Source organism: Petromyzon marinus, chromosome 3 (genome assembly GCF_048934315.1).
Source record: "Petromyzon marinus isolate PM22_M1 ecotype Great Lakes invasive population chromosome 3, UKy_Petmar_22M1.pri1.0, whole genome shotgun sequence".
Taxonomy (NCBI): domain Eukaryota; kingdom Metazoa; phylum Chordata; class Hyperoartia; order Petromyzontiformes; family Petromyzontidae; genus Petromyzon; species Petromyzon marinus.
The window spans coordinates 9994238-10020599 of NC_133669.1; the positions used below are offsets into that span (position 1 = coordinate 9994238).

The 26362-nt window shown below is 50.4% G+C and overlaps 2 protein-coding genes across 5 annotated transcripts in view; one reads left to right on the top strand and one right to left on the bottom strand.

The window, feature by feature from the left end:
- The window catches only part of GUF1 (GTP binding elongation factor GUF1), a 17614-nt gene extending 14473 nt beyond the window's left edge, over positions 1-3141 (bottom strand). The window contains exon 1 of one of the 4 annotated variants that reach the window (XM_032973407.2): positions 2991-3141. In XM_032973407.2, the coding sequence (XP_032829298.2) occupies positions 2991-3131 (141 nt within the window). In that variant the 5' untranslated portion in view covers positions 3132-3141. Of the gene's footprint in view, positions 1-1185; positions 1582-1634; positions 1782-2939 lie in introns of those variants that run through there. The other 3 variants (XM_032973402.2, XM_032973422.2, XM_032973415.2) reach the window with 3 other exon arrangements.
- On the top strand, positions 2202-25097 carry NFXL1 (nuclear transcription factor, X-box binding like 1). Its single transcript, XM_032973379.2, has 23 exons — positions 2202-2619; positions 3838-4094; positions 4580-4768; positions 5875-5987; positions 6607-6743; positions 7192-7370; positions 7673-7834; positions 8297-8397; positions 9302-9416; positions 10034-10158; positions 10738-10860; positions 11170-11260; positions 11559-11679; positions 12111-12270; positions 14675-14760; positions 15341-15362; positions 16059-16184; positions 16364-16530; positions 17044-17113; positions 17240-17350; positions 18085-18171; positions 18988-19041; positions 20282-25097. Exons 2-23 carry the CDS (start codon positions 3839-3841, stop codon positions 20453-20455), a joined length of 2769 nt encoding a protein of 922 aa, XP_032829270.2. The 5' UTR covers positions 2202-2619; position 3838; the 3' UTR covers positions 20456-25097.
- Positions 25098-26362: the final 1265 nt, after the last annotated feature.

Below are 26362 nucleotides of genomic sequence, written 5' to 3' on the forward strand. Positions count from 1 at the left end.
TTCAGATTAAGAGATGTTTTTTATCGCAATCATTGCAAAACAAAAACACATCACTCTAAATGTTAAACACTTGAGATCCAAGTTTAAATCAGAGGGGAAGGCTTAGTGCCCTGACATCTGAAGCACCAGGCTACCTCAGGTTATGTTGGTCTAACACGATTTAGCCTGTTAACCTCGTTTAGTCTGGAGCCCTATTTAATCTGGTGCTTTTGCGTTTAAAATTCTTTAACTTTGAACCATAACATGTTTTTAAATGGAGAAGCTTGGAACTGAACGTACAGTACTTTAAAAAGATACTCGACCCGTGTAACTTCAAAACGATGTAACCTGCCCCATGTCTATTGTAAAAATGTGTAAGCAGTTTAAACTGGAACCTTTTGAAATCAACAGTCTTAACCTGGATACACATCACTGTAACATGTGCTACTCTTGGTCTAACAGGGGTTAAACCTGGATTCTTGTTGGTCTAACACAGTGTAGCCTCGAGCCGTGATGGTCTAAGACGGTGTAGCCTGGGACCGTGATGGTCTAACACGGTGTAATTGGGACCGTGATGGTCTAACACGGTGTAGCCTGGGACCGTGATGGTCTAAGACGGTGTAGCCTGGGACCGTGATGGTCTAACAAGGCGTAGCCTGGGACCGTGATGGTCTAACACGGCGTAGCCTGGGACCGTGATGGTCTAACACGGCGTAGCCTGGGACCGTGATGGTCTAACACGGCGTAGCCTGGGACCGTGATGGTCTAACACGGTGTAGCCTGGGACCGTGATGGTCTAACACGGTGTAGCCGGGGACCGTGATGGTCTAACACGGTGTAGCCTGGGACCGTGATGGTCTAACACGGTGTAGCCGGGGACCGTGATGGTCTAACACGGTGTAGCCTGGGACCGTGATGGTCTAACACGGTGTAGCCGGGGACCGTGATGGTCTAACACGGTGTAGCCGGGGACCGTGATGGTCTAACACGGTGTAGCTGGGGACCGTGATGGTCTAACACGGTGTAGCCGGGGACCGTGATGGTCTAACACGGTGTAGCCGGGGACCGGTGTCAAAGTCAACCCCAGTTCACTCCGGTGCCCCCCCCCCCTACTAACCCCACCCCCACCCCGATATGACCCCCCCCCCAATCTCTCAGACCCCCGCCCCTCGCGCCCCCCCCGCCCCCCCCCGCCCCCGCTCTGACCTCCCCCGCCCCCACGTGCGCGAGGCCTCTGCTCGCGGCTGCCCGGGGTCACGCGGAATCGATCCAGCGTCTTCGATTCCGCTCGTTGAATCAACGAGCAATAGCAAAAAAGCGATCCTCTCTGTCCGATTCTTGTTGAGTTTTTCGCAGTTGGGCAAGGGTTGCTTTGGAATGAGGATCAGAATAGTTATTAATACTGGAGATTCCACGTTGCTGTGCCGGGGGTCCGGTATAGCCGTAGGACATTTAATGCTGAGTTTATAACCAAAGTGGTAATAATTTGTAATAAACCCCCTCCATCAGATGGACCATAACATCTAATTAAAATAAACTGGTCTAACGCACTAATGATATTGTTTACGAACCATGAGCCAATCATCACCACCACCACCAAATGTGGTCGATAAACGCACTTTAACGATCGACGGGGGAGTCGATTCGACCTTAACTCGTGGCGTCGATTCCCAGTGAGCGGCCAATCGTGCGCGCGCGTCGCCGCCACCAGCACAGGGCGAGGCAGTCGAGGGCCGACGAGAGGCTCGCCATCGATGGGGGGGGGTGGAGCTCTGTGAGGACGTCGATTGGGGACACGGCAGGCGGCGCAAGGTGGGGGGTGGGGGTGAGGGGGTCAGGGGGTGCGAGGGGGTGCGAGGGGGTGCGAGGGGGGAGCGAGGGGGTGCGAGGGGGGGGCGAGGGGGGGGAGTGCGAGGGGGGGGGGAGCGAGGGGGTGCGAGGGGGGGGGCGAGGGGGGCAAGGGGGTGCGAGGGGGGGAGGAGGGGGGGGAGGAGGGGAGGCGAGGGGCGGGGGGGAGGAGGGGGGGCGGGGGGCGGCGAGGGGGGGCGGGAGGGGGCGAGGAGGGGGGGCGAGGGGAGCGCGAAGGGGGGAGAGGGTTGGGGGCGAGGAGTGGGGGGGGGCGAGGAGGGGGAGCGAGAAGGGGGGGCGAGGAGGAGGGGGGGGCGAGGAGGAGGGGGCGGGGCGATGAGAGGGGGCGGGGCGATGGGAGGGGGCGGGGCGATGGGAGGGGGCTGCAGAATCGATGCGGTCGACGCTCCATTTGCCTCTGGATTTCTTAGGCTTCTTCCTCGGCGCTGGTGGCCACGCGAGCAGCGTCTCGCCGTCAAAAACAAAAAAAAATCCCGCGAGGAGCTCTCAAGGAGAGCGATTTTCTTTTAAAATATTCACCTGAAAGTGAAGAACTCGTTCGCGTGTAAAACAACCCGCGGTGTTTTTGCGTTAGCAAATGAACGGCGATAAAAGTGCTGCGCATTGGGACTCGGGGTAAGGGGATCGCGACGATGTCGCCGCCCCAGTCCCTCTCCTTCCACATCCTCAGAGTGCCTCGTTGAGTAGAAATCTGCGCAGCTGTAGAAATCTGCGCAGCTGCTGCTGCTGCTTCAAAGCGGTGACAGCATCGGCGTCCTTTATTTAAACCAGGTGAGACACCAGCACCACCACCTCTCCGCGTGAGATTAATTCATTCAATTTGTTTGTTAACAAGGTGGGAGACTGGCCCAGAGGTGACAATGCGGAGCCGGTAACCTTAAGCCTCAAATCTAGAACATCTTGAGAGAGTTTTGGTGCTGGGCAAGCGGGCAAATGCCCCCGGTCGTGAATGTTGTTAAAATTATTTGGGGAGTTGTTGTTACTGCTGTTTCACAGGTCGACCGAATGATAAACACCGGTTACATCGAGTTGCCCGTAGAAATGTCTCGCAGTAAACAATTTGTTTTGTTTTTTTAAATATAAATACAAACCTGTGTAAGGAAGGCAGCTGCCGGACGGGTGTGATGGTTAGGGGCACTCACTGGACTTGCAATCCAGACGTCGTCGGTTCCATTCGGTCTCCCTGCGCGGCACTTGAAACAACGTGGTTCCTTAACTCGCCTCTGCCCATCCACCAGCACGCCACAGTGTAAGGGGCCGGCCATAAATGACGTCACGCACATAGGGGCGGGGGAGGGGGGTTCAGACAATTGTGACGAGGGGGGGGGTTGAGAAATGTGACGTCACGTCAAAATGCGCAACTTTAAAAATAAATATAGAGTTATATTCTTGGTTCTTTCGGTAAAGTCACGTGGAAGGGAAACAATAAAATGATAAAAACATAAAACAATTATATCCACTTTAGTGGGACATTCTCTTAAGACGAAACGTTGCACAGCATTGTGTGAGATAATGGATTATTTTTGGCCTCGTGACATGACACTGTAGCACAATCAAGATATTCTTTGTGGGAAATTAAAATCAGTCGTTGAGATTGACTTTATTTAACCAGGGAGACTGTTGAGATTCATTCTTAATTTAACCTGGCAATATCCAATTAGATTCATTTTAAGAAAGGCCGTGTTCACAACTGGTCTTGAGCCTGGACTTGAACGGGAGACGGAGTCGACAGCACGAATGGCTGGGAGAAAGGGGACTGTAGACTTGGGGGGGGGGGGGCAGCAGAGGAGAATAAGCAAATAACAATACTAATAAATGGTAAAAACGTGACAAAACAGATCAGACATTGAATCACTACACTTGAAAGTCTTCAATATTAAAGCTCCAGCATTCATCTTCCCTTTGCTAAGCCATGCAAGACCCCGCTGATGGAGAGTCTTTACCTTCTGACCCCAACTCTCTCCCCGCGCTGCTCCCTTCCCTGTTCAGGATGGACGGCCCCCGTGCAAGGGGGCCCGCGGCCGGACGGGGCCGTGGTCGAGGAGGGGTCCCCCCCAGGTCTCCGGGGAGCGCGTGGGCGGCGGGGGTGCCCGGAGGAGTTGCGGGGTCGCTTTTCCCGGGCGGTAGAGGTCGGGCTGGCACCCCTGCTCGCCCTCCAACTCCCGTGGCAAGAGGTCAACCGGGACCAAATATGGGGCCCGCTGCTGGTGCGGTGAAGGTGGCGCGTGGGGGCGCATCCACGGACGGTAAGAGAGACAGCTGTGGTTGAGCGAGAGACAAATACAGTCAAGGGCAAACTCGTTATCCCCACATCTCCTTGTTCCCCAATGTGACCCATGTACCCATTCCTCCTTGCCGTGTCTGTATTCCTGTGTCTCCCCTTCACCCCCTGCCTCCATGTTTTTCTCTCCCCTTTTTCTCTGTGTTCCTGCATTAACATTTCCCCTTGAACCCCATGTTCCGTTCTCTTCCGTGTCTTGTCCATTTCTTCTTGTATCCCCCATAATCCCATTGTGCCTGTGTTCTTCTTTATTCCTTTCCCTTCTCTTCCATGTCCCTGTGTCCCCGTGTCTCTTGGTTGTATGACTCTGTGTCCCGACATCTCCTTGTGCCCGTATATCTTGTGTCTCCCTGCTCTCTTCATCCCCGTGTCCCCATGTCGTTACCTCTCTTTTGTCCCCGTGCAACTGTGTGCGCATCCCCCTCCATCCAACCCTTGTCCCTGTACCAGGCCGCTCAGCCCAGCAGAGATTCCACGAGGCTCAACTTGCCAACCAGGCGGCCGCCAGAAAATTCACCAGCGATTGCGACAGGTCCACCTCCTCCGATGATGACGACGACGATGAGGATAACGACGTTAAGGAAGCGCAGAGCAACACAATCCTGGACTCGGCGCTCCGCCAATACACTGGGCAAGCAGGCAAGTGCTTAAATGTGCATGTATGCATGCGTACATGTGTGTACGCACATACCGTATAGGCATGCACTGGTTTCGCCGCCCCCTCCCCTTACAATTGCATGAATTATGACAATTTGGGGTCGAATATTTATCCAATTATGGATATTTTTACAGTCTCGTTTGTACTAACCCGTTTGTGTTGTTTCTCATTTTCCCTGTCTTGTTCCCAGTTTTTTTTAAATCTCCATGAGTCGAAATGTAACATGAGAATACTTTTTGCATGTAATGTGTAAAATGTGCATAATTACTCGCATGCATTGATGCATGTACAATGCCCGCATTGAATTCAATCAAATATTAATTACATTGGTAAATGTCTATTCATCCCCCTATGTGTTCCCGTGCGCCAAAGCATCTACGCGTGGCAGGGCGGCACAGTGGTAACACTTATGCTTTACAGCAAGAAGGACCTCTGAGGAGTTTGCATATTATCTTCCTGTTCTGCATGGGTTTTCTCTGGGTTGTTTGGTTTCCTCCAATAGCAACAAAAAAAAATTAACACGACATAACTGGTGTTCATATTCTTTGGTTATTTCGGTAAAGTCACGTAGAAAATAGTAATAATAAAAATAAAGTGACTAAAATATCAACACAACTGAAAAGTGGTGGTTGTCACAAGTGGTTGTCATCAGGCAAAGGTGTTAGCCTCTAAAGGCAAACTGTTTATCAAGGTTTGGGGAACCTCCAGACAGATAGTCTTCAGACTCTGGGTACACAGGCATAATCTGCCTGTATATCTCTATGCATCTGTCCATGTGTCTCCAGTACCAGCCAGTAGTCTCAGCCCTCTGTACAGCATGTGCATCTCCATTTGCTGTGCTGCAATGCCTTAATGATAATGCCTTTTACTTGCCCAGCAACGAACTCTGTCATGGATTATTTTTTGACAAATTCTATTAATGAGCGTTTGGCTTCATGTGGAAAGAAACTCCACCGAGCACATGAGTTGATAACACAGCTATCTACTGGCCACCTTGCAGCCCCATAACCTACTATGTCTTGTGGGAAAACCCCGGGGGGTCGACCATGCAAGCACTAATCGAGCTCCATCCCCTGCTTGCGTGTAGGCACGGAGGGGGCGGTTGTGCTGGAGAGGACGAGGCAGCTGCTCGAGGAGTGTCTGCAGTCGGGGGCGCTCTCCTGTCTCGTGTGCATCAGCAGCGTGAAGCGCACGCACGCCGTGAGCACGCGCGCGTTTGGCACCTATAGCACACACTACACACACCACACACACACTATGAATGGTGTACACCACGCACACACGCATAGCTTACACCACTCACACACTCTGAATGGTGTGCGCCACACATGAATATCATACACCAAACACACGCTGTGAATGGTGTTAACCATACACCACATGCACACATAGCATACACCACACACACTGTGAATGGTGTACACCATACACACTGTGAATGGTGTACACCATACACATGCATAGCAAACACGGCAAGCTGTAAGCACACGCCACACTCGCACACACTGCACAGCATGCATCGCTCACACACGGTACAATGGAACACACCACACACAGGACTCAGGGGAATCATACACTGTGTACACCATACGTGCACACTAAGTGGTGTACACTTAGTGTATACCACACATTCACACATTGCTTGCACAGCTGCACCCTACATGCACGCATACAGAATATCCCGCACATGCACCCACACGTACTACTTGTAACCATGTGCACTGCATGTACCCGTCTGCATTGTGTCTAATCATATGTATTGCATGTACCTATGTGTATTGAGTGTATCCATATGTATTGTGTATATGCGTGCGTGCAGGTGTGGAGCTGCATGGGATGCTACAGCGTGTTTCACCTGCCGTGTGTGCAGCAGTGGGCTCGGGACAGCGCTCGCCTCGCTGTGCCCTCCCCGCTCTCCCCACAGCTCTTCCCGGCTGTTGACACGCCCTGGCACTGGTGCGCATGGGGATACATGGGGGGGGAGGGAGGACGGAGGGTTTTCGCCTTTGCGAGGCAGAATGTAGGGGCGGCCGCGAACTTTAAAGTGTTCCTGAAAAGTAGTTGATTACAGTCTTTCGTCAAAATTAATAAGCAGCCAATATATCGCCTCGATATTTCTATCCACATACAAACTAAACGTATTATCACACTCTCCATTAACCAGGACGCCTTTTGGGAGTCCACTATTTCAGCAGATGGGTGCAATACAAGCACACTTTGGACCGGTTTTGACACGCAGTGTGTCATCAGTAGAGTCTAGGTTGCTTGAACCAATGCTGGTGAACTGCCAGGTGTTATAGGTAAGAAGCCACTATTAGTTGTGGGTCACAATCTTTTAGTCTATCAACTTTACGACGAATATTCCGAGCTCTAATCGCAGCGCGTCCCCACGGTGCGCGTGCAGCCCCAAGTGCCGTCACGAGTACACGCGGAAGGAGGCGCCCAGCGTGTACTACTGTTGGTGCGGCCGGGAGCCTGACCCCCGGCCCGACCCGTGGCTTGTGCCACACTCGTGCGGGGAGGTGTGCAACCGCGAGCTGCGGCCGTCCTGTGGCCACCGCTGCCTCCTGTTGTGCCACCCGGGTAACTCATACACTGGTGTACATAAAAACACGCACGCATGCATGCAGGGGGCTGCCAATCCACGCACGCATGGCTGCCCACCCACCTACACAAACCTACAAAGACAAAAATGTTGGCCACCCACCCCCTCGTGTGCCGTTCTGGTCTTCATAGGTGCTCGCTTAAAGCACTTGCCCCAACAGTCTGTTAAGGTTGTACAGCAGATATTTGTATTTGCCTTTGTGTCTTGACATGTTTTCATTCACTCCTTGTGTGCATGCCCCCCTGCTCCCAACTCCCCACCCCCCAATGCCCCCGTGCAGGCCCGTGCCCCCCTTGCCCCCAGGTGGTACGCGTCCCATGCCACTGTGGAGGAGGCGGCATTCAGAGCCGGCGCTGTGGGGGGCGTGCGTGGTCGTGCGGCACCCCCTGCGGTCGCGCCCTGCCATGCAGGCAGCACAAGTGCAGCGTAACGTGCCACGCAGGTACGCACGGCGTGTATACACACACACGCTTCGTGCATGCACACGCATCGTGCATGCACATACGCTACGTGGGTATGCAGTTCTTGCCTCCACAGACTATTTGGGGGATCATTGTTTTGTGTGTGTTTATGTGGTCTATGTAGGTTGTGGGCAACTATAATATAGCGGTTAGCGCTCTACGCTACAATCCCAGCCACCCGAGTTTGATGCCCACTCATGGCCAACACCAGTGAGAAATATCTGAAATGGTCCTGCGCCTTCCCGAGGTCGATTCGGCCCCAAAATTAGTACCTGGTATGGTGTGTAAACATCAGCACTGAAGAGACAAAGGCGACCGGGCATGGTGCTGGTGACCCCCGCCCCCTTGTGTGCCGTACTGACCTTCATAGGTGCTAGTTAACAGCACTTGCCTCAACAGTCTATTCAGGCTATACAGGGGGACCTTTGTCTTTGTGTATGTAGGTGAGTGTCCCCTGTGCCCGCATGTGAGCTCCCAGCTGTGCTGCTGTGGGACCTCGCTTGCTATGAGGCCGTGCAGCTCCCCTGAGTGGCAGTGCATAAAGGTAACATGTGAGCACACACACAAACACCCACACGCATGCAGAAATGCGCACACACACTAAGACATAGTCATACACACGACTACACACCTATGAGTCTTACCCATAATGCAATGCATGCATAGTAAGCGTTAGCCTTGATTTTAATCAACGAATCGGTGCATTATTACATGCCTAAAGCAGTGCACGATGAACCTGTTCAGTTCCTGGCCACAGTTAAAGAGCAGTACGGAATATGTGAACCGGTCCTTGGGTTCCCATTAGTTGACTCGGCCTTCCCTGATTACCAGGTGTAACGTGTTAATAAACATCAGCATTGGGGAGAGGCAAAAGGGGCCATGTGTGGTGATGGCCACATTACTTTCTCATGGTCGCAAACAGCACTCTCCCCAACAGCCTATATCGGTTATACGGGAGATTTTAATGCTTTTCTGTGCATCAGGCACCTCGATTATCACAGTTGGCTACATACAGTGTGAAAGAAGTTCAATATACATCATAAGCGTGCATCTGTGTATATCTGTACACGTGTGCTCTGGTGTGTATGGGTGTGTGCACGTTTATGTGCATGAAGGCCTTAAAGTGGAAAGTACACAAGTGTGAGCATGTGTGTCTGTATACTTGGGGAGTGGTAGTGTCGCGGTTAGCGCTACAAACCCAGCGACCCAAGTTTGATTCCCACTCACAGCCAACATCGCTGACCAATATCTGAACCGGACCTGGGTCGACTCGGCCTCAAATGATTACCTGGTGCGGTGTGTAAACATCGCCACAAGGGAAGCAAAGGCAGTCTGGTGTGGTGCTAGCCACCCACCTCCTTGTGCGCCGTGCTGGCCTTTGTAGGTGCTCGCGAAGAGCACTTGCCCCAACACGGGCGGGTCTTTGTCTGTGTATGTCTCCGTGTCAGGTGTGTGGGAAGGCATTTGACTGTGGCGTACACACGTGTGAGCTCGTATGCCACGCGGGGGCGTGCGGTTCGTGTCCACGCTCCGGGGAGCGCAGCTGTCCCTGCGGAAAGACAAGTACGCACACGCGCGCATGCGCACACGAGCGTGCACGCATTCACCCGCTCACACACTTTCACACACAAGTACCTCGTGCGCACACTCAGGATTTGCATATGCACACGCACATGCCTGCAAACACAAGTGTACAAAGACACATAAACACGTGCACACGTATTTGTACACGCACATACGCATGTACATACACATACATGTGCATGTACATGTGTGTGCACAAGGACATGTGCACATTCACTTGCATGGTGATAATTTCAAGTGGAAGATGAGATGATGGACTGCTCTGACAATAATTGCGGTGACTGTTGAAAAATTGTTGACGCTGGCAATTCATGATTATCATGTAGACGATGGTAACAATGGTGATGGTGATCATGGATCATGATGTCGCTGATGGAAATGAAGCCAATGATCATGACACGGCTGATGAGGCATCTTATGATGTTGGCAATGCCGACCACACCGGTCAATACTGATGATGCCGTCGATGGCAATGATGATGACAACAACGCCGATTATGCTGACGCCGCTTCTGCTGATGACAATGTTGGTAACGATGCGGCCGATGAGGCTGCTGCTGCTGATTATGATGGTGATGCTGGCGGCCAACCCTGCAGGGTGCTCCTTGCCGTGCACGGAGGAGGTGCTGCTGTGTGGGGACACGTGTGGCCGCCTCTTGTCATGCGGCGTCCACACCTGCGCACAGCGCTGTCACCGTGGACCCTGCGACACCTGCCGGCAGGTGAGGGGGCGGGGACTGGGTGGTCAGGGGTAGGGCTGAACGATTTGTGGAAAATCTCTAATTGCGATTTTTCTGACAGATATTGCGATTTGATTTGCGATTACATTTTTTAAAGTCAATGTTTAATAGATCTAAAACATGTGATGGAGCATTTCCACATGATACCATCAAAATATGAACTGCTCTTTGTATTCTAATGCAAGGATGAGAACTTAAAATATGTGGATTGCTTCCAACATGTATTTATTAAAATGTTTTAATTGAAATAGAATAGAACAATGAAACACAGAACAATTGTTAAGTTAAATAAATAAAGTTATAATAAAAAAGATAACAATTCCAATAAGAGAGTAATAGGACTTTTCAAATCTCAAAAATTTGCAGCCTTTGCGGTTTGCTAATCGCATTGTTTCAAACTGCGATTTCGACTTGAAATCGATTAATCGTTCAGCCCGAGTCAGGGGCTGGCCAAGATTGGGCGTAGCAGTGCTGGCCTTGGTGAGGGTTTGCTGGTCTGCATGTGAGTGTCTGTGTTGTTTCCGTGTCCCTGTGCCCCTATGTCATGGTGCCCACGTGCAGGTGGTAGAGAAGGTGTGTCGGTGCGGCCGCCATTCGAAGGCGATGCCGTGCCTCAAGGAGTATCTGTGCGACACGCGCTGCACCCAGCAACGCACCTGCCAGCGCCACGCCTGCCGGCGCAAGGTGCGTACGTCCACACACGTGTATTTGTGCATCGTAACAACATCACTACCCCTCGTTTGCCCCAGTGGCCCTAATAGGCACTCGCTAACTAACATCAATCTGTCTCGACAGGCAGTCCATTTCATTTGGCTTATCTTTGTATGTCAGGCTTGTTACCAATACGTCAACCATCGTTGATGCTTCTCTGTGCCCCGATGTGTTCCTGCATGTCCCCGTGGGTCCCTTTGTGTTCCTCTGTGTCCCTACTTGTCCTTTTGACCCCGTCTTCCCGGGTACCTGTCCTCTCTCGGTGTGCCCACCACTCCACAGTGCTGTGACGGGAACTGCCCACAGTGCGACCAGGTGTGCGCCCGTTCCCTCTCCTGCAAGAACCACAAGTGCTCCTCCATTTGTCACCCCGGTGAGATGTGTGCAGGGCATCGTGCCTGTGGGGGTGGGGGGGGGGCAGTTGGGCATGCATGGATGGGGTATGTGCAGCGAGGCATTGGTGAGGAGTGCGGTATGTGGCGAGTGTGGCGGGCAGTGCGAGTGAGTAGCGAGCGCGCGAGGTGTGCGTGGTGAGTGTGAAAAGCGTGGAGGTGAGTTGTACGGTGAGTGTGGTGACAGTGTTAAGAGTTGTGAGTGCGGTAGCTCCGTGCATGATGAACGCGGTGAGCGTGGCGGGTGTGTGGTGACTGTGCCATGCCTCTGTGCTTCAGGCAGCTGCTATCCGTGCGGGGTGAGCGTGGAGGTGAGCTGTGCATGCGGATCCACAAAGGTCACGGTGCCGTGCGGTAGGGAGAAGCACACGCGCCCCCCGCGCTGCAAACAGCTGTGCAGGTGCGAACCCCATCCCACCACTACGTTCCTTACACCCCCTGTCCGTGCGTCCCCACTTGTGTGCGTACAATACACTCGAGATTTCTCTAGCAGCGTCTAAATGTGATCGCATCTCAAGAACCTGTAAAAAAAACACTGAGCATAGTTTTTTGAAAAAAAGAACCATGTCTGGTGTATTCCTGTGTGTATGTACGTGCCCTTGTCTCAGTGTGTCCTCGTGAACCTGTGTTTGTGTCCCTATGTGTGCGTGCATGCTTGCGGGCATATGTGGGTATGTATTCATGCGCGCGTGTGTTTGCGTTTATCCCCTGTGTGTGTACATGCTTGTTTGTGGATGTGCACGCGCACGTGTGTGTGTACATGTGTTTGTGGATGCACGCGTCTGTGTAAATGCATGTTTGTGGATGTGCGCACGTGTGTTGCTTGTGCAGCGCCCAGTCGGACTGCCACCATGCGGCACGCGAGCCCCACCGCTGCCATGGGGGGCTGTGTCCCCCGTGCCGCCAGACATGTCGCCTCCCACTCAAGCCGTGCGGGCACGTGTGTCCCGCCCCGTGCCACGATAACGACACGCTCGCCGAGCCCGCCGCGGTGAGTCGCACTCGCACACACGAAACAACACACACAAATGCACACTCAAAGACGCAGGCTAACACCGCCCCCGTATAGCCCTTAAAATAAACTAAATTATTTCTATTTTACAAGGTAAGGCCCAATGAGCCATATAGCTCTTTTTCAGAAGCGATCTGGCCACATATGATAGCTCAGCGAAGTGGCTTGTCACGTGGAAATTCATAGCAGCCAAATACTCAAAACGCATGATTCTAAATGTGGAGGGAAAAACTGGAGGACCCGGAGAAAAATCCACACGACCACGGGGAGAGACACATGCAAACTTCAAATTTACAGGCGTCAGGGGGTCTGGATCGAACCCATGACCTCCTGCTTACCAGGTAGGTAACATCTCGCCACTGTGACGCCCCATAACAGACTGTTGGACCAAGTGCTGTTTGCGAGCTCCTTATTACGCCGGCAGGGCACACGAAGGAGGGAGTGGGCGGCCAGCACCCCACCCGGCTGCATTTGTCTCCCAAGTGCTGATATTTTTATACACCACACCAGGTACTCACTTAAGGCTGAATCGACCGAAGAGAAGCCCAGGACCGGTTCAGATACTCACCACTGTTATTGTTCGTGATCACCGGGTTCATCATGCAGAGTGCTTACCACTACGCTACCGCTCCCCACACACACAGACAAATACGAACAAAGTTACACAGACAAAGTTCCCCTTGTCGCCGTACAGACTGGAGGGGCAAGTGCTATTGTAGTGAGTGTTGATTAAGGGTGTCGTGGCCTTAAAAGGTGCTCACACACACGCTGCCTCTTATAACGCTGTTTCTTTTTCATGTTCTTTGTCCGGGAGGAAAATTCCTGTGAGGATCAGCCAATATATGGAAGAAAGTAGGTGTGGTGTTGCCCGTAGGCGCATGTCTTTGCCCATATATGTTCTTGTGGAACCTGCGCGGAGGTGTCTATTGTATCGATTCTGCTCATAATCGAACCGATTGCTGGGTTATTCACTGCATCGATTCATTGCCAAGCAATGGATTGAGTAATCCCCTTGGTAAGTATAGCTTCCCGCGGAACGTGTATTTACGGCAGATGGTTAATCTTATGCAAGCTCAGACTGAATGCACTGGTGTGTACATAGCTTATTATATTTTTTATGTCATAATTAAAAGTTATTATTTTTAAAATGCTATAATACATTTGTAGTGGTTTCCACGCAGACACACACTTGACTTTGGAGACAACACGTTTATTCTAACACCCCAACAGGGTAACTATATAAACGTACCGGATAATGACATAGGTGGTAACTACAACGGGAACTAGACTACAACGGGGTAACTACACAACCGGGTAACTAGACCTTAACGGGGTGACTACATAACCGGGTCAGGTCAGTAACATATTGCCTGACCTACGATGCTGAACGTGATGACCGAAGACCAAAGAGTCGTAGCACGGCGGGTTGATTCCAGAAGACAGCCCGGATCGGCTCTCGGGACCTCCCTTTTATGCCCCCGAGCATGGCCTGCTTCCAGCCTTCTGGATCCTACCAGAAGGTTCTTGGCCATACATCACGTGTCCCTCTCGCCACCTTTTGGCCCCCCTCGCTACCCTGTCTTGGTCACGTTCCCTCTCGGGTTCACCCAGACTGTCATGTCCTTAACTGCCCCCTCTCTGACAGTCACCAGAACCATGCTCCACAGAGCCCCTTTCCATGCCATATATACTCTGGTGCCAGAGAGAGGCTCTAACACGCACAGTTCCACTCTTGTACGAGTAGTTGGCGCTAAACGCCGTCGTGACTCAATATGCGTCACTACATATTTATCATGTGTACACTCTCATTAATGAGGCTATTACCGATGCCCCAATGAAGCCCTCGTATATCGCTCATAGGTAAAAAATAGCGCTTTCGGTAACGTATAGCGTTCCGTTATCAAAAATGCATCCTGAGTGATAAAAGAGGTATGCCTGTACACAGAAGTACACAATTACACAAACACAAGCTAGCACAGTGTACAAACTGCTGCATTACTGTGCCCTGCTTTTACATTCATGTGTATATATACACATTATATAAATATATGGGGTGGAGCAGTTGCACAGTCGTTTGCACACTGCACCATGAACCTAGCAACCTGAGTTCGATTCCCAGCCACGGCGAGTGATATCTGAACTGGTCCTGGGCGCGGCTTTACTCAATCCACACTGACCAACGTGGTGGAGTATTGTCAAACAACCAACATGTCCAACACAAGGTCTTGTGGGTACCTGTACATCTCTACATATATCTGCGGATGCCTGTACATGACTGCAATCTACAATGCTCCTAAACGTTTGCACGCTCGTGTTTCTGCCCATGCATTGGTGCATGTGCCTGTGCGTGTGTGTGTGTGCCCGTGCGTTTGTGTACGTGCAGGCTCAGCGCGCTGGCCCCTGGGAGCTGCCGGCGCCAGTGGTGAAACGGGCGGTGTCATGTCCACCATGCATGCAACCCACCCCCACGTATGTACACGTACCCATGCGCACGGCTCACGTGTGTACGATACAACACAAAGACCCCCCCGTATAGGGCAACTGCTATTAGTGAGCACCTATGAAGGCCAGCACGGCACACAAGGGGGTGAATGGCCAATTGTCTTCACAGGGTTGATGTTTACACATTGCACAAGGTGAAGATGAAAGTCTGAGTAGACTTAGGAGAGGCCCTAGATCAGTTAAAATATTCACCTATGTTGTTGATTGTGAGCTGGGATCAAACTCGGTTGCCAGATTTGTAACGAAGTGTGCTAACCACTGCACTTCCGCTCCTCACTGACACATACCCATGCACACAGCCCACGTGTACAGACACAGACTATGTATACATACATAGCCCACACACCCTCGCATACAGCTCACATATGTACATACAGTAGGTAGACCCACAAACACCCACACACTGGCCATATATGTACACACTCCTGTGTAATAGACCACAGTTGGAGGATGTTATGTTCATCATTGTAATATGAATCTGTATTAACATGTGTACGTGTGTGCATGTCCGTACGTACATGCTTTTGTGTTTGCGTGTATATTTCAGGAAATGCCTGGGAGGCCATGAGGTGAGCACTGCACACCCACGGACTTCAACTCGCGTTCACACGCATTAAAACCCGTACACTGAATCTCCCGTGTAGGAGTACAGTGTGAAAGTTGTTGCGGCGCCGTGTGGATGTGGCATTGCGATGATGACGTGGTTTGTGGTGTGACGTGTTATATGCTGATGGTTTGAAATGCTGAGTGGTGTGGTTTGGTGTAACGTGAGATAGTGACGAGTATGCTAGTAGCGTGGTTTCATGCAGTGTGATGTGACATACTGGTTTTGCAGTGTGCAGTTCGGTATGACCCTCGTGCTGGTCGTCCATTGTAACACGGTGGAGTGTGACGTGTTTGTTGTGTAGTGCAGCACATGCATGTGCGCATGTGTGCGTGCGAATGCTTTGTGGTTTCGTGCACTGCGCTACTTACCCAGTCGCTTGAATTTGATTCCCGGCCGTGGCTAACATCAGTGTCGAGTGATATATGAACCGGTTCTGGGCCTCCCCTAGGACGACTCGTCCACAAATGAGCATCTAGTACGATGTGTGAACATCACCACCGGACATAAAATGGTGGACAGGAGTGGTTCTGGCCACAGGACCCCCTCGTGCACTGTGATAACATTAAAGTGGTGCTCAGTAATAGCACTTGTCCCAGCAGTCTACGTCGGGTATACGGGAGATCTTTGCGCGTGTGTACGTGTGTGTACGTGCATGCAGGAGAGTGCGTTGCCGTGTCACGCCGCGCGCCCCTCCTCGTGCGGCCGTGCGTGTGGTCGATTGCTGGCGTGTGGGAACCACACCTGCTCGCTGGTGTGCCACGCGGTCACGGGCTCCGGCCTACAGGTGTGTACACGGTATCTGCATGCAGTGTGTGTACGTGCATTAGTGTACGCGTGTATGTCATAACCAACCCCTTGTGTGCAGTGCCGGCCTTCATTAGTGCTCGCTAAAGGCACTTTCCTTTTCCGTATGTTAAGGTTATAAGGGGGATCTTTGTTTTTGGTGTGCGATGTACGTGCCAGGCCGGCCCGGAGTGTGCGGTGTGCGAGGAGGGGTGTGCACGGTCCCGCCCGGAGGGGTGTACCCACCGGTGCAAGCGCCGGTGCCACCTGGGCCCCTGCCCGGCCTGCACACACACCATACGCACACCCTGCCACTGCACACTCGTGTCCATCCATCTGTCCTGCAGGTGTGCATGTACACAACACACACAGTGGTAATCACCATACATCCGCACACACACACACCACTCCTCAGTACACAACAAGGTACACACTGCCTCTCAAACGCACACGCCAAATCAACAATGCACGCCGACACATGCACACGTTGCATAACACATTTACACACTAAAATGCACCCCACACATGCACTGATGTCCACTCTTGTATGTATGCATGTTGAACTTCTTTTGCACCGTACGCAGCCAACCGTGCTAATCGGAGGTATGGTGAAGGATAAAAAACTAATCACAAAAAGCAGTTCCCTATGTATCTTTCATATTGTCACTTGGCTGTGTCTCCTTGCATCTGTGTATGCATGTCTCCATGTCCCCGCCTCCTCCCATGTTGTCTCCTTGCGTATCCATGCCTCACCTTTGTGCTCACCCCCCCGCTGGTCCACACTTGGGCCTGGTGGCATCTCCACGTCTTCCGCGAGCACCCGCAACCTCGCGTGTGCCTCTGTGTGCCCTGCCCCACAGCGAGCTGCTCTCCGCCGGTGAGACGGAGCGAGACAAACTGCTCTCCTGCAAGAACCAGTGTCCGCGAAAGGTATGCATCGCACCCACCGTATATACGGTACGCACCACAGTGTATGTTCTAAGTGTGCGTGCGCTCGTGCGCGTGTGTTTAGCTGGTATGTTATTGTTGAGTTCTGCACTCGGTGTGTGTGTGTAGTTGGAGTGTGGACATCGCTGCCGCGCCCTTTGCCACCCGGGCGCGTGCCCGACCGGCGAGGCGTGTACGCACCGTGTGCGTGTGCGGTGTGCATGCACGCGCATCAAGAAGGTACCGCACACACATGCAAATTTGGGGTGTATGTGAGGAGTGCTAGTACAATGGTTAGTGTGCTGCGCTACGAACCCAGAGATTCGGGTTCGATTCCCGCTCACGGCCAACGCCAGTTACGGCCTCAAACATCTGGCGGGGAATGGAGTCATGGAGATGAATGCACATCTCCTTGCCAACCAGGTGTGCCTTGTCCCTACATGCACACAGGAACACAATGTACATGCAATTGTGTGCACACACGTGTCAATAAGAGTGTATGTGTGCGTCTTTACGTGGGGAGCGGCAGTACAGAGGTCAGCACCCTGCGCTACAAACGCGGCGACCACAGTTCGACTCCCGCTTATAGCCAACATCGGCGATGAATATCTGAACTGGTCCTGGGTCTGCCCTAGGTCAACTAAGCCTCAAATGAGTACCTGGTGCGGTGTGTAAAATCATCATCACTGGGGAGACAAAGGCGGTCGCGCATGGTTCTAGACACCAACCCCCTCGCATACCGTGCCGGCCTTCAGAGGTGCTCGCTACCAGCACCTGCCCCAAGTCTGTTAACGCTTTATGGGGGATCTTTGTCTTTGTTGTGTTTGTGTGTGTGGGTTGTTCGTGGGTAAGTGCTGTGTTTGTTCACGATGTGTGGTGTTCTAATGTGCTGTGGTGTGTGTATGGTATGTGTGGTGTGATGTACATGGTATTTGTGGTGTGCTCACGTGGTGTTCTCTGTGGCTTGTATGCAGGACTCGGTGTGCTGGAAGGTTCAAACTGGCCAGCTACGTGTGGATTGCGATGAGGGGTGCGAGGAGGAAAAACACAAGCTCCAGCAGGTACATAATTGCCGAGTGATCGGTCAGCACTCTTAATTACTGAACCGTGGTGTAATGCATTGTCTGTGTGGTGCATGTGTGGCTAAAATAGAATTAAGGCAGCCTGCACACATGTTTCCACCCTCCCTCAGCAGTTCACTTGGGAGGTCATCCCTGCCCTGGTCTCATGCTCTGTATCGTGCTTTGCACCTTTAGGGCAGATGTGAAATCAACCATTCACTCACAATTGATGACTATTTCCTCTAACATTTGAGGCTATGCCACCGTCACAGCAAGTCACCCCCCTTGGCTCAAAATGTTATTTAACTGGAGGGGTTTTCCCTGTGTGAGTGGTGGGATAGAGAAGAGATGGCTCATGTAGTACATGAGGATGTGGAGCTGAGTGGACATACCGATGACTGGTACCAGCAGTGTCAAAATTGGCCTCTGTGGAGGAGACTCGTGAAGGATGCTACTGGGAAGTTGGAGACAGTCGCCCTCCAACAATTGAGGGAAGAGATGCAATACTTACAACACCAATCGGAGTGCCATCCAGCTAAAACGCAGCTAGCGGGCACAATTGGGAGCACAGGTGGTGCCTCTGCCATTCAGTCAACCCATGACACCTGTGTCCGTCCCATGATACTTCACGTGGCACTGTGGTGACATCCCTGCCACTCAGTGGCGATTGGCGGATGTTATTGTTGTGGAATGGATCGGTGTGATATGCTTGGAATATGTGAGCGGTGCAAGTGGTGCAGGGTGCATCGTATAGTGTTCTTTGCTTGTGGTGCATGTGCGGTATGTGGTGTCGTGCGTGTGGTGTTTGTTGTGTAGGTGAAGTTGGCCGAGGAGCAGGCTGCCTTAGAAGAAGAGGAGAAAAAGAAACAGGTGATGTACACGGACACACCCAACTATACATGACACAACAACGGTCGCCATTCAGCACTTAGTGACAGTGACCTCACCATGGTGCTTGTACCAAGCGAGTTGCACTTTGAGCCCACGTGAAGTTGTCGAAGGCTTGCTAGCAGGAGGTCACGGAACAGCCCCAAGTGTTAAGGGTTAACTGGGATGACAACTTGGACATATACATACCCGTACTCATGAATTAACATCTCAACACAAACACACCTGTACATATACACACAAAGACAAAGATCTCTCATTATATAGCCTTTAACAGACTGTTAGGGCAAGAGCTGTTAGCAAGGAGCTTTGAAGACTGGCATGGCACACGACGGGGTAGGTGGGCAGCACCGGCCGCCTTATCTCCCTCACGGCGATGTTTATTACACACCGTACCAGGTACTCGTTTGAAGCTGATTCGGCCTAGAGGAAGCCCAGGACCGTTTCAGATAATCACTGGTCCTGGCTGTAAGTGGGAATCGAACTTGTGTCGCTAGAGTTTATAGCGCAGTGCGCTAACCGCTAAATTACTGCTCACCACACCCTTTTATACAGAGAAAAAGACAAAGATCCCCCCTATAACGTTAACTGACTTTTGGGGAAAGTGCTGTGAGCCATCACCTATGAAGGGCGGCACGGCACACGAGGGAATGGGTGGCCAGCACCACGCCCGGCCAACTTTGTTGCCCGAATAGGGATGTTTTCATATCACACCACGTATGCATTTGAGGCTGAATCGACCGAGGGAGTGGCCCAGGACTGGTTCAGATAATCGTCACTGGTGTTGGCCGTGAGCAGGAATCGAACTTGTGTCGCCGGGTTTGTACCGCAGCGCGCTAACTGCTAAGTGACCACTCCCCACACACCTTAGTACACGTATGCACACCTCCACCTATATGAACTCGCACTCAGCTGTGATTGTACACTTTACTTCATCATTTGAATTTGCCAGTGGGTTTGGACCTCCATGCTGCCACATGTCTCCGTGTCCCTATGTTTGTGTCTTCCTGTTACCCATCTCTACATCCCAGTGTGGGTGTGCATATTCCCTCTTTCCCATGTGTCACTGTGTCCCCATGTCTCGCTTTGCGTTCCCGTGTCTCCCCACCTATTCCCACGTGTCCTCGTGCATCCCCATGTCCTCTGCATCTTCTTTTATCTCTCTGTTCCTGCGGCCTGTCCCCCGTACGGTCCCCATGCATCCCTGTTTGTTCCCGTGCAGGCGGAGCTGGAGTCTTACGCGCGTCTCTTCGGGAAGAAGCGCCGTCGAGAGCGCTCGCAAGCACTCGCCACACCCGCTGCCTCGCACACGCGCAGAAACATCGCCATCACGGCCATCGCCACCACCATCATCGCCATCATCGCTTCCGCTGTCTCTTACATATACAAGGATTGATCATTACCCATCATCGCATTCATCGCCATCATCACAACCATCATCGCCATTATCACTAGTATCACCATCATCATCATTGCCATCATCACCATCATGACTATCAACTTAGGTGTCATCATTGACTCCGCTTAAATGGACTGAAGATTACACTTCACATCACTAGCATCACGGTCATCATCGTCATCATCACTATTGACATCATCACTGCCATAACCTAGGCCGGTTTGGACTAACACCCACCTTCGCCATAACCCTCGTCAGCACAGGTACACTCAATACTATAACAATGTTGGTGGTGGTGATATATTGATGCGGGCTGTTTACTTGAGGGTAATACAGTCATATGTTTGTTGTTGGAATAAATGGAGCTAATTATGTGATTAGACACACGACCCTAGGCCTACGCACACCAGACACACATCCGTACATCAATGTACCCCTTTTGTCATTCTATGAATTTTCACGATTCGGGGTGGCAATATTTAATCAAATAGATTATATTAACCAAGTTCCTAGTTGACAATCTTAGCCCGGCCACCAATGGCTGCACAAAAAAAGCCCATCGCATTATATATTGACCGCAGTGATTTTTTTATGGATTCTTGAATTTAACTGTGGCCCTGAATTGGAATATTTCATGCAACTGCAATGGGGTGAATTGTTCACCCGCTTCCACCCCATGAAAAACACTAAAGTCGTCCACTAAACTCGTCAACCACACGGTAAATAACACACCAGTCACTCGCACTCACCACACACACCACTCTTGCCCACCATGCACCATTATTGGCCACACACCACTCGTGTTCAACACACATGTTCACCACACACTACTCATGCTCGTCACACACACTGCTCGCAGTGATATACATTTGTTCTCAAAAAAATTGTGTTTGAAAGTGGTGTGTGCATGTTAAAGAAAAGATTTACGGGCAGGAGCGTTCCACTAGAAAGGATGGGTTCTAGTCCTGATAGGGTGTTACTCCCCAAGCCATCATCATCTCTCATGCTCATGGTACGATCCAATTTTTTATGTCTGTGCATGAGTCTATTGTATCACTCCATCTCATATTAGAAGGGGAGACATGCTTTGGCAAAATTGTTCAGAGCAAAATTATTAATAAGTGTTTTGTTTTCTCGATTAGCTTGACCAGAGAGAGACAGGGGCATATAGAGACGTACATAAAACAAAACAAATTAACTCCATTTCGCTGTAAACAAATACACTGCCTTGTACTGCCATCTGCTGGCCACATAGCCAAACTAATTTTACTACGTCCTGAAGTCAGTCCGTTTCATGAGCAGATCTTGATTCCCTAATTTGACGTCTCACCCACCACCTCTGAGCTTGCTTCGTGAACAAGATTTAGTTTAAATAGGGGCCATAAGTCAGATTCCGTGGGGCGTGGTGCTGGAGTCAGCAACGACGTTGGTCCCATCGGCTCCAGTGAGTACCTCCTGCACGCAGGAGAGCCACGTTGGCAGCAGGACGGGGCAGGTAAGGTGGTCGGTGGTTGTGGGCAGCAGGTTTTAGGAAGGGAGAGTCAAATCCAATTGTGTTTTTGCTTAAACACTTGGCCACCTTACTAGCACATCTGCCACGCATTGAGCTAATTTCACAGTGGAATCGCAGCCAGCCAGGCCCAACGACGCATTTTGCCGATATACCGTCCCGCCACGTTCGAAACTGCAAGGCAACGATTGTGACCATGGAATTAAGCCCTCCTCCCATCAGGCCCAGGATGCCACGTGCCATCACCACGCTGTGTATTGTATGCACGCATCCATGTTATTGACCAACTAAGGCAAAAATGGGGCTGTATCAGACAATTGGATAGCAGTTTCGTGCTTGATAGGAATCGTCAGTTGCAGTAGAGCTATCATCACTGCTGCCTTGTGCCCTGGGGGCGCAGTCAGTGTGCGTCATACACGTAGTATGGTGAGGTTGCGTGGCATGCAAGGCATGACGGGCAGACCGATTACAATCGTGCATTTTGGTGTATATTAATGATCTTGTACGTGCATTGCATACTCAGTAAACATGCAACGTTGGGCCAACGGCATGTGGTTCCAACCCTACCGATTTAAGCGTTATGCTGCCAATGTTTTTACCGGGACACCAAATAACCGAATTTCGATATTCATCATTGCCCTTGTTAATGCGATCTTTGCTCTGATAATCAGTTTGTGGTAAAATTGTTTTTTTTAAGTGCAACCTGCTGCTTACACTGGTAGGGTTCGCCGTATGGCTAGGTTTACATCGCATTTCACTCACCCAGTAAACACGCAATTCTGGGCCAACGTTGGTCCAACATCTTTTGGTCCAACGGTTCCACCCACGTGTCTTTGACCATATCGTTGCATGTTTGCTGAGTATCTGATGAGTTCCATTCGCATAAAGTTGCAATTGGTGTGCTGAATCCCAACCCTTGGCACGTGTTGTGTTTCGGGAGGCAAGTCGCACGCTACGCCGCCGTGCCTAAGCGCGTCCAGGAAGGCGTTTGCCACACGTTCCGCTTGCAGCCCACGCAACTTCCCCTTTTTTTAACACGTTGAGAGTTTTTTTTGTGCCTATATGTTTTTCGCTGCCACTGCTGCCACGAGTCCCATTTATAGTCCTGCCTGCCAGCATAGCGATGTTGAGCAAGGAGGACTTACAGTGCGCGTGTCGGCAAGGATTGTAGTCCGACACCTTTCACCAATGATCCACAATGTCGGTTAAACCCGTTTTGGCAAATGGCAGGTGAGCAGGGCCACACCACCGCACTGATGATCAATAATGATAAAAAAAGTAAGCACATGTACGGCCCTTTAGTTAGTCCGCTGGTGGTTGAGCGCTTTCTCACGCCGTACGGGTCATGGAGGTCAAGTGATGAATTCGCCATTGCGGGTTCGTGAATTCATAAGACAGATGTGTCAGTATTATCCTGTGCTGACCATCACGTAGCCCTAACTGCATTCTGCCCATGACAACTTGGCGTGCATGACGGCCGCCCATCCGCCTCATATCCATTCTTTAAAGCCTGCTTAGCTTTATAGATCTGACGCACGGAGCGCATTCCAGGCTAATTGGTGATAGACGGAGGAATCTGGGTTCCACTTAAACATGTATCTTAGTCCATCAGCCTATTGGGTTACCAGACTAATATCCAGTAAAATGTTTAAGCACGATCTCATGTAAAGTCAGGACTGTTAAACAAATGCTGCTCGGTTATTTGTTATTAGCAAGAGCACGTTATAAGGCAGAGCCCAGGCCAATCCAATAACAAAAACGCTGTTGTCGAGTCTTATGGGTAAACAAATAGCCCTGTCTTCTTTTGGGCTTTCTCAAACAATATTTTTGCAAAATATATATAAATTATATGCTCGTGTTACTTTGAGGCCAGTTGAAATAATTAAAATGTAGAAGCCAGGCACAATAAAATGAATGATATGAACGAAACATTCAAATAGGTTCTTATACAAGACAAAAAATAGGGTTTATAGTATTCTTGAATCTAAATGCAGTCCTGCTGAATCATGGCATTTAATCAAATTTAATGGCGGAAATTATTGTGACACTACTACGATGGAATACTCTACATATACTGGGAATTACATAACTTTTTGGAGGTTCTGAGCCAATGGTGGAAATTGCACATTCCTATGACAAGAGCGATGGCTCAGTGGTTAGTGGACTGCATCGTGAACTTGGCGATGTGAGTTTGGATTCCCAGCCATGGCTAACAGTGATTTGGAGTGATGCCTGTGAACTGGTTCTACTCCCCTCCCCTCTCCACCCTTCACCATCCTTCACCGATCACAGTGGTGATGTGTGAGCAAGTAACCCCTATGACGAACGTGGAGTGGCAAGGCCTTCAAAATGATTTTACAAAACGGTTACATATATGGAATACTCTTAACTCAACTGCCATCCTAGAAATAACACAATTTGTCTGAGTATATATTACAATCATTGAAAGTGGACTGTCATCAAAATTAAGTAAAGGGGTAAGTCAGAGCTGGTCGGAGTCCCTTTGGAAAATTGAATTTGGTAAAGAAAATCAGGACACCAATGAGGCCTAATAAGGGAGGCTTAATGCACGTTGGGTGACCATAACATATACAGCTCATAGAAAAGTTTTCAAGGAAGCATTGAGTGGTGCATGCTGGGAAATACGCTGAGAAAAATTACATTGAAATCTGAGACATCACAGTGACAAGAGAATAGAGCAGGACAGATTCCAAGAAGGGGTGAACTATCGGTGGCCAAGACTTTAACAAAAAAAAGCAGCCAAAGGAGAGAATGTGCATGACGAGAGGACGTCAACTGAGGGTCTGGTGCAATGAAATCAGCTGGTGTGCAGGAGTTCGATGGATTTGCTGAGGCTGTGAGAGATGGTGATGGCTTGAAGAGGAATTCGTCGAGCAGTGGATAGATTATGGCTGATGTGTGTTCATACCATCATTCTATACCATGTGCAGTTATTTAACATGCAGGTTCACACTTCAGTAATGTCAATTATGTTTTGTAATGCAAATTAAAATGTAATTATTTGAATATTTCAAGGGCAGGAAAATCGACGCGTTATTGACAGACTGGCCTTCATCACGAATAAACAAAGGTGATGGCGGTGATGTATCTTGCCATCGGCGAAATCCATACGATGGCAGTGTCCCCTTTTGCATGGTTCGTTTGTTGAGGTCAAGGCCTGTTAGTGACCACCTATTTAAGTCCACATTTATTAATTGTGCCCATGTGAAAGGGCCTTACAACAGGTATTTCCATCATACGTGATCATCGTAATTAATATTTGTAATATGTACTGCTGGATGAAGGTCTCCCCACACGTGTCGGTTTTGTGGGTGGCTTGACCATTTATCACCACGCTGGTGAGTGTGGGTTGGTCAAGATGGTGACGGAGGGGCTGCTCTGAACAAGTTCAGATAGAATATAATGCTCCAACCGCCATATCAACTTCTCCGTACACCGCACTGAAGTATAATTCATACAGAATTCAACCATTTTCACACATCCAATTCTCATAAACCTTACAATACCACTATATATAAGTAATCTGTCATATCGCCCTCATATTCTTACAGCAGTATTCATCACATACATCCTCTTCCCGTAAACTATGCGCATTGTGAAAATATATTAGGATATAAAACATGTTCTGAGGCCATACATAAACCCAGAAAAATAAAAGCGTGACTAAAGTCACAATTAAAGAAGTTCAATTATGATTTGAAGCTTTCGTGACTGCAGAAATTACTGTTTGGTTCCGTTGGTAAAGTCACGTAGATAGGAAATAAATTAAATAATAGAATAGGACATTTCGATTGCAACACAAGCAGTCGTCATCAGGTAGAACTAACTATGAGAGAGACAAAACACGGAGACACAGACACACAAGCAGAGAGAGACCCAATGCCTCTGTGTCGTAGCCTTAAAAAACAGGTTCGGGTACCACTTGCCTCGCTAGTGTTGTACGCGCGTGCATCTTGGTCAGCGATTGAACCCAGGTAACTGAGATCGTAACGCAGTGCAGATTTCACCGTGCGCACGAGTCGAACCCCAGCGCTACGAAGCAGGCCAGTACAGGGTGGTCCACATGTATTGTGATCCCCCCCCCACCCGCAATTATTTGACCTCCCTGTACATTAAAGCAGGACAGCAAGCGGGATTTGGACCTATATGAATGGCGGATTCTTGAGTGGGATGTCCACCCTCGTTTTTTCCAATCGCTCCAGTTTCCTTTCACGCGAAACAAGAAGACCCATGCAAGGAATTGCCCCAGCATCGCAAGCAGCGGGAAACCCGCCCTCACCCCTCTGAAATCAGTATCCTGAGGCTCGGCAAATCTTTGCTGGGTGAAGTACAAGACCCGGAGTGTACAGTTATTGTAAATATGCAAATAGAGG

Bases quoted from the DNA above. Each gene is read 5' to 3' on its own strand.
- NFXL1 (XM_032973379.2), top strand. From the start codon at position 3,839: ATGGACGGCCCCCGTGCAAGGGGGCCCGCGGCCGGACGGGGCCGTGGT. The intron at 10,861-11,169 runs GTGCGTACGTCC...ACCACTCCACAG, and splicing joins GCCACGCCTGCCGGCGCAAG to TGCTGTGACGGGAACTGCCC. The intron at 17,351-18,084 runs GTACCGCACACA...GCTTGTATGCAG, and splicing joins CATGCACGCGCATCAAGAAG to GACTCGGTGTGCTGGAAGGT.